This window comes from Neopsephotus bourkii, unplaced genomic scaffold, assembly GCF_033783945.1.
Source record: "Neopsephotus bourkii isolate Nb327-2 ecotype Australia unplaced genomic scaffold, CSIRO-AGI_Nbou_v1 NB_1308, whole genome shotgun sequence".
NCBI classification, from domain to species: Eukaryota; Metazoa; Chordata; class Aves; order Psittaciformes; family Psittacidae; genus Neopsephotus; species Neopsephotus bourkii.
Genome location: NW_026901790.1, coordinates 57,979 through 71,358, shown reverse-complemented (window position 1 = coordinate 71,358; position 13,380 = coordinate 57,979). Strand labels below are relative to the sequence as shown.

Here is a 13,380-nt window from a genome sequence, read left to right as displayed (position 1 = left end):
TTTAGAGCAGTAGAAGGAGTTTGGGGTTTTCCTCCCCACCGCTCCCTTTTGGGGTCAGATTAACTGTTGAGCAGCACCAATGGGAAGCCCAGGAGTTGTGCGGGGGGGGAAGGAGGCAGGGTTAGAAGTTTGCTCTGTATGGGATTAAAACCCCGTGTGGGTTCGCAAACCAGTGCAAGGGGTGGCGCAGGCAGGCGGGTATCCTTTATTGCATAGCATGGCCTGCTCGTGCAGGTGAGGTCCAGGCTGCAGGGAGCGCTGCTGTGTGATGGCCACTGCTCCTGCTCGGCCAGCTTGCCCTCTCCCTCTGTGTGTGTGTGTCTGCAGGCAGCCCGTTCCGTGGCTGCCCCGGGAGCATCACCAGGAGCCCCGGCCGAGCCCCGGCCCTCGGCAGTCAGTGTCCACCTTGGTCCTGGAAGAGAGCTTCTATCTGCTCGTTGAAGGGATTCTCCTTCCCCAGCACCCGGGGCCACTCCTGCAGGGCCTTCTGCCAGGTGATGCTGGTGCCCAGGGCTGCAGCGGCCTGCGAACAGCACACACACTGTCAGCCTCTCCTGCCTCTACCCTGCAGCTCCCTCCTGGCAGCACTGGGAGCCCCCCCGGGAACACGGCTCCCATGTCCCGCAATGGCATGGACCAGAGCCCCTCATCGGAGACGCCCCCTTCCAGCCGCTTGACCAGGAAACCCTTCTGAGCACTGGAAACAAGGTGAGGACCCAATACCTGCACCTCCCTGACCAGGTGTTGGATGGACAGTCCCCAGCTGCTTCCTGCTCCCTCTTGATGCCTGCTCCATCAATGTACATTCAGAGCCCTAGGGTCTGATTTTATGGGGTTTTCTGCCCCCAGGCATTTTGACAGTATTTTAAAGCATCACTTGAATGTAAGGTGTAAAACCCTTGCAAGCCCAAAGGAATTCCTGCTTCTAAATGCCTCTGGTACCTCTAGCAAACACTGTCCTGTAAAGGAACCATAGAAAGGGGCCCAATTCTATCTAGATTAAAACTCCCCAGCCCTGATGCTCCAGTCTGTGCCTCCTGCAGGCTGTCTGTTGGAGCTCTGTTTTGCTCATACTCCCCATAGCAGAGAACAGGAGGAGAAGGCCCCAGCCCCGGTCCCTGCAGGGAGCTGCCCATCCCCTGCTCCCCCCATCCCCAGGGCTGGTTTTACCTGGCTGGGGTGGAAGCCATCGACGGGCTCGATCAGCTGCCAGGGCTCCCCGCCCATCCTGCGCCACTGCTCGGCTGCTGCACACGGGGGAGCAGAGGGGTTACCCCGAGCACGCAGGCGCCTGCCCACAGGTGAGCCCCATCCCTCCCAGCACAGAGAGCTCTGCCTATGGGGGCTCCCATGGGGCTCTCAGAGCCCTGCCCTCTGCAGTCCCCTCTGCTCGGGGCACTGTTTAACCTCAGTGCTTGGGTTTTCCCTCTGCCATATGCATGCAAGGAAGTGCTTTGAGCACCAATGACCGCAAACCAACTCCCTCTCCCTCCCTAGCAGATGGATGCTGCAGCGAGTGAAGCTGTGCATCATTTAACACTGATTTAATACTTGTGCCTCTCTCATTTCAGTTGCATCCTCAGCAGTGCAAAACCCCAGGGAGATAAAGAAAAGAGTGCTTTCCAGAGAGAGAGATGGCAGCGCAGCGTTCACGGGGCCGAGGCCTGCAGGAATAGGCTCTCATCTGCAGTTACCTGTGAGCAGCCTTTCCCAGCTCCCACCAAATAACCTTTTGAATGGCAGAACCATGGCAGCCAGTGCAAAGGATGCTGCGCTGGGAGCCCCAGCGCCAGGAGAGAAGGGAAAGTCTTTCCCTCTTCGAGAGGAGTGTGGAGTGATGGAGCATAGGATGAGTGGATACGGCATTAACAGACTGCAAACTCAGTGAGTTCTGTTATAATGGCAGGGTAAGAACTCTTAACAGCATTATGGGGGCATCCTGTCAGGAGGGGATTGTTCTCTGTTCAAGCCCCATGGTTCTGACACAGCCTCGCTGCTGTTTGATGGGCCCTGTCAGACAGTGATGCTTGGGTCCCCATGCTAACTCTGGGTTCCCACTTTGGGTTGTGTTTTACTTTGCAGAGGGATGACTATTCCAGCATCAGAAACAGCAGAGGAGTGAGCAAGGGAGGTAAGGCTCGTGTCAAGGTAAGTCAATGTAGACCATTATAACTGACCTGCAAGCATCCCAGAGCAGTTGAACACTCACAGACTGTGCCATGAGTTTGCCTCATGTCCCCATTGCCTTGGCTACATGAGAGCCTGCTCCCATCCACGCTGGGGAAAAGCTGGAACAACCACCCCAGACCCTATTTATTGCTCTGCTTGTTAAAGGGCCCAGTCAGTTCATCCAAACTCAACACAGAAGCATGGAATGGTTGGGTTGGATGGGACCTGAAGGCTCCTCCAGCTCCATCCCTGCCACAGGCAGGGACCCCTTCCACTGGAGCAGCTTGCTCCAAGCCCCTGTGTCCAACCTGGCCTTGAGCACTGCCAGGGATGGGGCAGCCACAGCTCCTCTGGGCACCCTGTGCCAGCGCCTCAGCACCCAATGCCTGAGCTTGGCTGCCCATCGAAGTATAGCACCAACACTACTATACCCAAATTTTACCCCAAGAAAGCTGGGAGTTGATATATATATATATATATATATATATATATATAATAGATACATATATATATGTATCTCCAGGCTGAAATCAGTGTGCCCATGGCAGCGTGCAACCAGTGCTCAGTATCTGATGTGTGGAGGGCTTGGGGAAGGTCTGCTCTTGCTTCAGACAGGGGCCAGGGGAGCCGGGCAGCAGGGGCTCAGCTCCTTTGGAGCGCTCCCAAAGCGCCAGCTTCCCTTATGGGCAGCTCCAGCCGCTGGCTCCAGGGCTGGAGGCAGCTTTGCCAGGTGCCTGTAGGTGCTGCTGTCTGTGTGTGCATGGGAGATGCTGTTCACCTCCTTCACCCAGCGCCCTGGAGTCAGGGACAGCCGATTGTGGGAGGGTGTTTCTTCATGTGAAAGCAGGTAAATGACCTACAGTGAGGGATTTCACTTGGTAAAGCAGTTTGCCTGCCCAGCAGGCAGTCCGATCCCAACCCTAATGGCTTGGTAAATGTGAAGTAGGTGCAGAGAGGCTGGGACATCCTGAAGCCCTGTGCTGCAGCACTGAACCCCACAGAGAAGCACCTCTCTATGTGAGTATGAGCTCAACCCCTCACCTCTCGCTCATTCAGTTCTCAAGCAGGAAGAGCAAGGGTGTTTGTCCTTGCAGTGCAGCTGGGCTGATGCTGAGCGATGCCTCAAGAGGGACCCACGCACATCTCGCAGGGGAAACGGAGCTGAGAGGATGCAGGGACAAGCGTCTGTCCCCAGCCCCACAGGGACACGTCCACTCCGTGAGAAGAGAAGGTTTCTGGCTCTTTTGGGGGTTTGCTTTAAGTGCCAGTGCAGAAGGAAGTGATTTAGGGCATGAGCACAGAAGGATGAGCTCTGTGAGCTCTCCAGGTCACAGTAGCATACGGGTGCTTAAGGAAGCATAGAAAGAAGGCGTGAAGCACTGCTCATCCCAGAGGGTGCAATATGGGCAGTGATAGAGTAACCTGCAGCCCATGAAGGTGCCACCCCCAGCCTCAGCATCCCCACTCTGTGCCACCCAGGGTGCTGCCCAGCAGGGCTGTGGGTGCCAGCAGCGAGGAGCAGTGTGCAGGTTATGGTGCCTATGCTGGTGGTGTGCCCACGCCAACCAGGGGGTGCCATTAACTGTCCCCCCGTACCCACAGCCCCTCCAGCAGGGTCACCAAGGCTGGCTGGCTCTGCTGCCCTCCTCCCCGTACAGAGCTAACCCAGGAGAGCATCCCAGCACCCCAACACTTGCGCTGTGAGGAACTCAGGGGAAACAACTTACTTTGTGTCAGTGGGAAATCCATGTAGAAAACATCAAAGTTGGCAAATCTCTCTGAGGTCGCTATCTCTTTGAGGACACTGGAAAGTTGTGAAGCTCTCTGCAAAAACCAAGGGATGTACTGGTGATGATGTACTGGTGATGATGTACTGGTGATGTACTGGTGATGATGTACTGGTGATGTACTGGTGATGTGTACTGGTGATATGTACTGGTGATATGTACTGGTGATATGTACTGGTGATATGTACTGGTGATGTACTGGTGATGTACTGGTGATGTACTGGTGATGTACTGGTGATGTACTGGGGATGTACTGGTGATGTACTGGTGATGTACTGGTGATGTACTGGGGATGCAATGGGGATGCAATGGGGATGCATTGCCGCTCACGCTGCTCTGCATGGCTTCAGCTGTGGTCACTGATGTGCAGTCAGGGATCTGAAAGCTAACGTTGCCCTTTTGGCTGGGGGGAAGGAGGTGCTATGGGGTTCTTCATCCCCATATAGACTTGTATAGGCACCAAGAGGCATTGCGCTATGGGGTTCACCGTGCCGTCCATCACTGCAGGCTGCACCGAGGCCTCAGCTGGGGTCATCATTCAGCATAGTCTCTAAGCTCTATCAGTGTTCTGCATGTCTCTGTGTTGGGGTCTCCTGGTGAGCGCCATCCCCCTCATCCTCATTGCTCTTAGGGAAAACCGAAGCTTCTACAGCACAAACCCTTTCCTTTCCCCTTATCCCCCCTGCTGCTGTGTGTGGGTGCTAGTGCCATACCCTGCCCTTCCTGCCAGCACAGCGAGTGCCCTCCACTGGACACCCAACTGAGCGATGGACCCAGCGTGGCTCCTGCAGCTGGAACAGGGATCAGGGTCTCCTACATGTGTAAGCTGTGCCCTTTGGGTGATAACACAGACAATGAGCTTGAGAAGGGGCTTAGAGAAGATGACTTCATGCCCTGCAGCCACACACACTGCTCATGGACAGGGGTTACGTGCTCTGGGTCGCTGGTATGAGTTGATAAGCTGTGATCCTGCTGAGGTTTAGGGATGTGCTGAACTGCCTCTCTGAAGCCAGGAGGGGCCATAAAGTGAAGCACATATGGAAGCCCTGCTGAAATTAAGGCTGTATGCTTTGTTTAGTGGATGCAAACCTTAATACAACTGTACACAGAGATGGCGTATTTGCTTACTGGGGCTCTCATGGGGGCGCAGGGGGTGCTGGGGTTAGAACCCAGCTTGTAGGGTAAGGGGGTAAGTGTGTGCTATGGAGTGACATTGACTCCCACAGCCGGGTTTGTGGGGTGCTTTAGGGCATCCCTGCTCTGTTTGCTCCCATTGCTGCGCTGAGCCCGGCTGCTCCTCGGCCCCAGCATCTGCTGGTGAAGCCCATAGAGGTGTGTGCGAGGCAGATGAGCACAGGCCCTGGATGAAGATGTGCCCTAGGGGCCTGCTCCCTCTGCCAGTGAACGGATGCAGTTGGCTCTTCAAGCTCACGGCCATACGAGCCCCAGCCCCTGTGGTTCCCATCAGGTAAGCTTTCCTTACACAACATGAACTGGTTTTCCCTCAGGGGGATCACATCCTTTAACACTGAACGTGGGCAGCCGGGAGGTTGCAAAGGGAACACATTCACGCACCCATTGCCCATGCTGCCCCCCCCCCGAGCCTCAGAGGCGTTGCAAGGATGGGTAGCGATGGTTCCCCCATCCTCTCCCCACCTCAGGGGGGAACAAGTGTGCTGGCACCCTGCCTGTGAGCCATGGGGGTTATACCCACAGGCACAGGAGCATCCCTGCAGGGGCCGTCCCTGGGACTCACCTCCGAGGTCAGGTTCCTGAGGGTCTCATTGGGAGTCATCCAGCCCCGGCAGGGGCTCACCTGCCCGGGCACAAGGAGCAGGGCTTGAGCAGTGGCTCCAGGGAAGGGGGTTCAGAAGTGAGAGGCAAGGAGCTCACCTGGAGGCAGTCGAGGAAGGAATAGAGCTGGCTGTAGGTGACGTCCCTGTTGAGCTGCCCTGCGGAGCACACACGGGGAAGCATCATGGGCCTGACGGCCAATCACAGCTCTGCCTGCATCCCACCGCTGCATCCCTCCTGCTGCAGGTACCCCTGTGCCCAGCGCCTCTGCAGCCTGCCATGGGTCGCACTCAGGGTAAGCCATCACAGCCCGTACCCGTACCCATGTCCCAAGTGTGTGCCTGATGATGCTTCACCCCTCCTGCTGCAGGTACCCCGTCCCCAGCGCCTCTGCAGCCTGCCATGGGTCGCACTCAGGGTAAGCCATCACAGCCCGTACCCATGCCCCAAGTGTGTGCCTGATGATGCTTCACCCCTCCTGCTGCAGGTACCCCCGTCCCCAGCGCCTCTGCAGCCTGCCATGGGTCGCACTCAGGGTAAGCCATCACAGCCCGTACCCATGCCCCAAGTGTGTGCCTGATGATGCTTCACCCCTCCTGCTGCAGGTACCCCCGTCCCCAGCGCCTCTGCAGCCTGCCATGGGTCGCACTCAGGGTAAGCCATCACAGCCCGTACCCATGCCCCAAGTGTGTGCCTGATGATGCTTCACCCCTCCTGCTGCAGGTACCCCCGTCCCCAGCGCCTCTGCAGCCTGCCATGGGTCGCACTCAGGGTAAGCCATCACAGCCCGTACCCATGCCCCAAGTGTGTGCCTGATGATGCTTCACCCCTCCTGCTGCAGGTACCCCCGTCCCCAGCGCCTCTGCAGCCTGCCATGGGTCGCACTCAGGGTAAGCCATCACAGCCCGTACCCATGCCCCAAGTGTGTGCCTGATGATGCTTCACCCCTCCTGCTGCAGGTACCCCTGTGCCCAGCGCCTCTGCAGCCTGCCATGGGTCGCACTCAGGGTAAGCCATCACAGCCCGTACCCATGCCCCAAGTGTGTGCCTGATGATGCTTCACCCCTCCTGCTGCAGGTACCCCCGTCCCCAGCGCCTCTGCAGCCTGCCATGGGTCGCACTCAGGGTAAGCCATCACAGCCCGTACCCATGCCCCAAGTGTGTGCCTGATGATGCTTCACCCCTCCTGCTGCAGGTACCCCCGTCCCCAGCGCCTCTGCAGCCTGCCATGGGTCGCACTCAGGGTAAGCCATCACAGCCCGTACCCATGCCCCAAGTGTGTGCCTGATGATGCTTCACCCCTCCTGCTGCAGGTACCCCCGTGCCCAGCGCCTCTGCAGCCTGCCATGGGTCGCACTCAGGGTAAGCCATCACAGCCCGTACCCGTGCCCCAAGTGTGTGCCTGATGATGCTTCACCCCTCCTGCTGCAGGTACCCCCGTCCCCAGCGCCTCTGCAGCCTGCCATGGGTCGCACTCAGGGTAAGCCATCACAGCCCGTACCCATGCCCCAAGTGTGTGCCTGATGATGCTTCACCCCTCCTGCTGCAGGTACCCCCGTCCCCAGCGCCTCTGCAGCCTGCCATGGGTCGCACTCAGGGTAAGCCATCACAGCCCGTACCCATGCCCCAAGTGTGTGCCTGATGATGCTTCACCCCTCCTGCTGCAGGTACCCCCATCCCCAGCGCCTCTGCAGCCTGCCATGGGTCGCACTCAGGGTAAGCCATCACAGCCTGTACCCGTGCCCGTGCCCCAAGTGTGTGCCTGATGATGCTTCACCCAGTCCCAGGTCCCTGACCCTCTAAGGAGCGCAGGGCTTGTGAAGCTGAAGGGAACCCTGGAGCTGCTGCCGGTTCCCTGAGCCTCGGGGGGGGACAATCCTGCTATCACGGAGGGAAGGGGATGTGCTTGTGTGGGTGAGCAAGTGAAACAGGGTGTCTAACACAGCCGGGACTGTGCTATGCAGCAGCCTGCCTCGCCAGGAACATCCCCCATCCTCTCCCTTTGGTGTTTCTTACTGCAGGCCATATGGAAACTGAATGCACATTCGGCTCTTTGAGTGTGGGGGACAGTTGTGGGGTGATCAGAGTGTGGGGGACAGGTGTGGGGTGATCAGAGTGTGTAGGACAGTTGTGGGGTGATCAGAGTGTGGGGGACAGTTGTGGGGTGATCAGAGTGTGGGGGACAGTTGTGGGGTGATCAGAGTGAGTGTGTGGCACAGTGACCATCCCAACAGGAGCCACTGGTTTGCAGGGCTGGAATCTGCAGTGTGATCTCTGGCTCCTCGCTCGCTCTGCACCGGTGCCCCGATGGAGGTGCGGTCCCTGCTGTTGTTTCCTAGGTGCCCATCACCCGGCTGCGGGAGCGGCCACAGGGAGCTCCAGGATCCAGCATCCCTGCCAGGTACTGGGGCTGCCCAGAGCCGTGTGTCCCACAGGCACTGCCTGCTGGGATGGGCTGCCAGGAGGATGAGGGGCTCACAGAAGGGCAGAGCCTCTGAGTGCATCCAAGCAGGGAAACCTGCTTAGGGCCCATCAGAGGATCCTGTAGAGGTGACCTCCTGTTGCTTAGGGTTAACTGGGTCCCTCCAAGGCAAACCAGCCCTTCTAGAGTGTTTCCAGCCAGCCCTGTGCTGGTTTTGTACCCAAAAGCGCTCTGTGTTGGCTCTGGTACCTGGATAAGCAGCAGAACTGTCCCTGTCCCTGCCATAAACAGGCACTCGGGGAAAGAGATGTGTTTGTGTGGCTGAAAGTGATGATGCCAGGGTTCCTGAAGCCATGAGGTGTTCCTGGTGTGCTTCCCTGGGCAGCAGTGCAGTGCTCCATAGGGACAAACACAGCCAGGAGTCAGGGAGAGAGGTGGACCCACTGAAAAGAGGCAGGTACATCTCAGTAACCCAGAGCAGGTACCACAGAGGCTGTGCTTGCCAAACCCAGGTGAGGATGTAGTCTGCTGCTTCAATGGCATGGTTTAACCTCTCTCTGTGTGCTGGGGATGAGAACTGAGGTGCCAGCAGCCTTCCCCTTGCTTAGGTGCAGAAGGGAGTCCTTGACCCGGGCAGACAGCAGGAAGAGCAGGAGGCAGGTACAGGAGGGAGGTAGAGGAGGGAGCTCATAGTTACCTAGGGGGTGGTACCTATGGTGCAGGTTATCCCAGAGGAAGCGCCCATCCACCAAGCCCGTGAGGATGAGGTGGCTGCCGTTCGGGAGGCGGCTGTCCAGGTACCGCAGCGCCTGCATCACGTTGGAGAGCATCTCCCTGGGGGTGGTCATGGAAGCCAGCGTGTCCTCCTTCCTGCACAGGGGGATGCCAAGGGCCTCAGGGCAGGTACCCCAGGCTGCGTTTCCCTTGCTGCCCCAGCTACAGACACCTGAGGCAAGTGATGCTGCGTGCTTTAGCCTCCCATTGCTACTGCACGCATAGGGAGTGATACCGGCACCTCCCTCAGTGTAACTCCCGTTCCTGCTGGAAACAGACAGTGCACCCCTGTTCTATGCCTGGCCTCCGACTGTGGGGTAACTGCAAGCATCACAGGGCTGCTTGCTGGCTTCCTCTCCCCCACAGTGAAGGAGGAAAGGTAGAGGAAAAGCAAGCAAACATGGGCTATGAGAGCAATCTGCAAGCCAGTGCTGTAGTTCAATAGGGGAAGGAGACACTGTGCAGTAAGAACTAGAGAGGAAGCAAGCAAGAGAAGTGATGCTGAGGCTATTACCCACCAGTACCCAGCCCCATAGGTAGATTGATGCAACAGCTCCTGAGCAAAGGATGGGTGAAGCTCCCAACATCACCCCTTGCCCTTGGCATTGCTGAGCGCTTCGCTGTGTGCACTGTCCCCGATGCCCCCTTCAAGGGCCAGCAGGCGAAGGGGACGCTGGTGCTGCTGTCTCTGCTCGAGAGCCTCTGGGCTCTGGGTCTGAGCCTCTGCTGGCTCCTGCTGCTCCATGGCAGGGGTGCCCTGGGGAGGGCTGAAAGGAGGGATTCTGCCCCCATGTGCACAGCTCCCACTGACTGCGTTCCTTAGCTATGGAAGGTAAGCTGGTCTTGCAGGCACTCCTACCATATACATGTATATACACTGTATGGTTATGTACTGTTACTGCAGCTCTGCAGGAGGGTGGGAGCGCAGTGAAGGGGCTGGACAGACGCGGAGCAGCTAAGGTATGTCACAGGGAAGGATCATTGAAGGCAAAGCAGTTCTCAGCATCAGTGTCCCCCATGCCCCCCATGCCCATGCTCTGGGCCTCCCCGGCAGAGCCAACACCAGCGCTCAGCCAGCCTTGGAGGCTCCGATTCATCCTTCCCCTGTCTGCAGTCACTCAATGGTGCAGCATCCCTGAGACCTGCACTGCCTGCAGGGTGTGGGGTGCTCCAGCAGAGCATCCCTGGGGAGGGACATCTGGGGTGGGAGCCTGGGACTGGGCTGAGATAACTTCCTGGCACTGGTGGGTGCGGCAGCAGAGGGTACCCAAGGACTGCTGTGATGTAAGGTGGTACCCAAGGACTGCTGTGATGTAAGGTGGTACCCAAGGACTGCAGTGATGTAAGGTGGTACCCAAGGACTGCTGTGATGTAAGGTGGTACCCAAGGACTGCGGTGATGGAAGGTGGTACCCAAGAACTGCGGTGGTACCCAAGGACTGCAGTGATGTAAGGTGGTACCCAAGGACTGCAGTGATGTAAGGTGGTACCCAAGGACTGCAGTGGTACCCAAGGACTGCGGTGGTACCCAAGGACTGCGGTGGTACCCAAGGACTGCAGTGATGTAAGGTGGTACCCAAGGACTGCAGTGATGTAAGGTGGTACCCAAGGACTGCAGTGATGTAAGGTGGTACCCAAGGACTGCGGCTGTACCCAAGGACTGCAGTGGTACCCAAGGACTGCGGTGCTGTACGGCCTCTGCTGTCAGGAGTCACATCAGGTTGAGCCAGCCTGACTGCCGCTGCACTTGCTGTGGTCCCTCTGTGCTGACGTCAGGCACTCACCTGAGTGCATCTCCTTGCGTGCCTGGGTGCCCCAGGGGATGAGCTCCAACCCCGTGAGGAGGAAGCGGTGGAGAGCTGGAGCGGTTGGTGCTGAAGGGATGGAGCCCCTGTGCAGGCAGGGCTTGGCAGTGGAGAAGGGTTGTGGGTGCAGGGGTCTCTCCTTGTGCTTGTCTGTAGCTGTAGGGCTCTTGAAGGGGATGGGGACGGAGATGATGGGGATGGGGATATGGGGTGGGGATGGGGATGGACATGGAGATATGGGGAGATGGAGATGAGAGAGATGGAGATGAGAGAGATGGAGATGAGAGAGATGGAGATGAGAGAGATAGAGATGTGGGGATGGAGATGGAGAGATGTGGGAATGGAGATGGAGATACAGGGAGATATGGGGCGGATGGAGCTATGGGGTGAATTGGGAGATGGAGCTATGGGGCGACTGCGGAGACGGAGCTATGGAGCAGATGGAGCTATGGGGCGACTGGGGAGATGGAGCTATGGGGCTGATGGAGCTATGGGGCGACTTGGGAGATGGAGCTATGGGGCGGATGGAGCTATGGGGCGACTGGGGAGATGGAGCTATGGGGCGGATGGAGCTATGGGGCTGATGGAGCGATTTGGGAAATGGAGCTATGGGGCGGATGGAGCTATGGGGCGGATGGAGCTATGGGGTGACTGGGGAGATGGAGCTATGGGGAGGATGGAGCTATGGGGAGGATGCAGCTATGGGGCGACTGGGGAGATGGAGCTATGGGGCAGGAGGAGCCATGGGGCGGATGGAGCTATGGGGCGACTGGGGAGATGGAGCTATGGGGCGGATGGAGCTATGGGGCTGATGGAGCTATGGGGCGACTTGGGAGATGGAGCTATGGGGCGGATGGAGCTATGGGGCGGATGGAGCTATGGGGAGGATGGAGCTATGGGGCGACTGGGGAGATGGAGCTATGGGGCAGGAGGAGCTATGGGGCGGATGGAGCTATGGGGCGACTGGGGAGATGGAGCTATGGGGCGGATGGAGCTATGGGGAGGATGGAGCTATGGGGAGGATGGAGCTATGGGGCGACTGGGGAGATGGAGCTATGGGGCGGATGGAGCTATGGGGCGACTGGGGAGATGGAGCTATGGGGCGGATGGAGCTATGGGGCGACTTGGGAGATGGAGCTATGGGGCGGATGGAGCTATGGGGCGACTGGGGAGATGGAGCTATGGGGCGACTAGAGAGATGGAGCTATGGGGCGACTTGGGAGATGGAGCTATGGGGCGGATGGAGCTATGGGGCGACTGGGGAGATGGAGCTATGGGGCGGATGGAGCTATGGGGAGGATGGAGCTATGGGGCGGATGGAGCTATGGGGCGACTGGGGAGATGGAGCTATGGGGCAGATGGAGCTATGGGGCGACTGGGGAGATGGAGCTATGGGGCGACTTCGGAGATGGAGCTATGGGGCAGATGGAGCTATGGGGTGACTGGGGAGATGGAGCTATGGGGCGGATGGAGCTATGGGGAGGATGGAGCTATGGGGTGGATGGAGCTATGGGGAGGATGGAGCTATGGGGCGGATGGGGACATGGAGCTATGGGGCGGATGGAGCTATGGGGCGACTGGGGAGATGGAGCTATGGGGCGGATGGAGCTATGGGGCAGATGGAGCTATGGGGAGGATGGAGCTATGGGGTGACTGGGGAGATGGAGCTATGGGGCAGATGGAGCTATGGGGTGGATGGAGCTATGGGGCGACTGGGGAGATGGAGCTATGGGGCGGATGGAGCTATGGGGCTGATGGAGCTATGGGGCGACTTGGGAGATGGAGCTATGGGGCGGATGGAGCTATGGGGCGGATGGAGCTATGGGGTGGATGGAGCTATGGGGAGGATGGAGCTATGGGGCGACTGGGGAGATGGAGCTATGGGGCAGGAGGAGCCATGGGGCAGATGGAGCTATGGGGCAACTGGGGAGATGGAGCTATGGGGCGGATGGAGCTATGGGGCGAATGGGGAGACGGACCTAAGCGGAGGAGTGAGCTATTGGGAGGACGGAGCTATAAGGAGGATGAAGCTATGGAGCGAATGGAGCTATGGGGTGACTGGGGAGACGGAGCTATGGGGCGGGTATAGGTATGGGGCAACTGGGGGGATGGAGCTATGGGGCGGATGGAGCTATGGGGCAACTGGGGAGATGGAGCTATGGGGAGGATGGAGCTATGGAGTGACTGTGGAGATGAAGCTATGGGGCAGGTGGATCTATGGGGCAAGTAGGGAGATGGAGCAATGGGGTGGATGGAGCTATGGGGCGACTATGGAGACAGAGCTATGGGGCGGATGGAACTATGGGGTGACTGGGGAGATGGAGCTAGCTCCATCCGCCCCATAGCTCCATCTCCCCAGTTGCCCTATAGCTTTATCTGCTCCATAGCTCCATCTCCCAAGTCGCCCCATAGCTCCATCTGCCCCTGGCTCCACCTGCCCCATAGCTCCATCTCCCCAGTCGCCCCATAGCTCCATTCTCCCCATAGCTCCATCCGCCCCATAGCTCCGTCGCCCCATAGCTCCATCCGCCTCATGGCTCCTCCTGCCCCATAGCTCCATCTGCCCCATAGCTCCATCTCTGTAGTCGCCCCATCACGTCTCCAGTCTCTCCATAGCTCCATCCTGCCCC

The 13,380-nt window shown here is 58.5% G+C and overlaps 1 protein-coding gene across 1 annotated transcript in view; it reads right to left on the bottom strand.

Annotated features, from left to right (window-relative positions):
* Nucleotides 1–394: 394 nt before the first annotated feature.
* Nucleotides 395–13,380, bottom strand: part of AOAH (acyloxyacyl hydrolase) — a 38,045-nt gene continuing 25,059 nt past the window's right edge. Inside the window, exons 10-15 of the mRNA XM_061366157.1 lie at nucleotides 8,870–9,042; nucleotides 5,850–5,908; nucleotides 5,713–5,772; nucleotides 3,897–3,993; nucleotides 1,171–1,247; nucleotides 395–523 (exon numbers count right to left, since the gene is read on the bottom strand). Coding sequence (XP_061222141.1) covers nucleotides 395–523; nucleotides 1,171–1,247; nucleotides 3,897–3,993; nucleotides 5,713–5,772; nucleotides 5,850–5,908; nucleotides 8,870–9,042 — 595 coding nt within the window. The remainder of the gene's footprint in view (nucleotides 524–1,170; nucleotides 1,248–3,896; nucleotides 3,994–5,712; nucleotides 5,773–5,849; nucleotides 5,909–8,869; nucleotides 9,043–13,380) is intronic.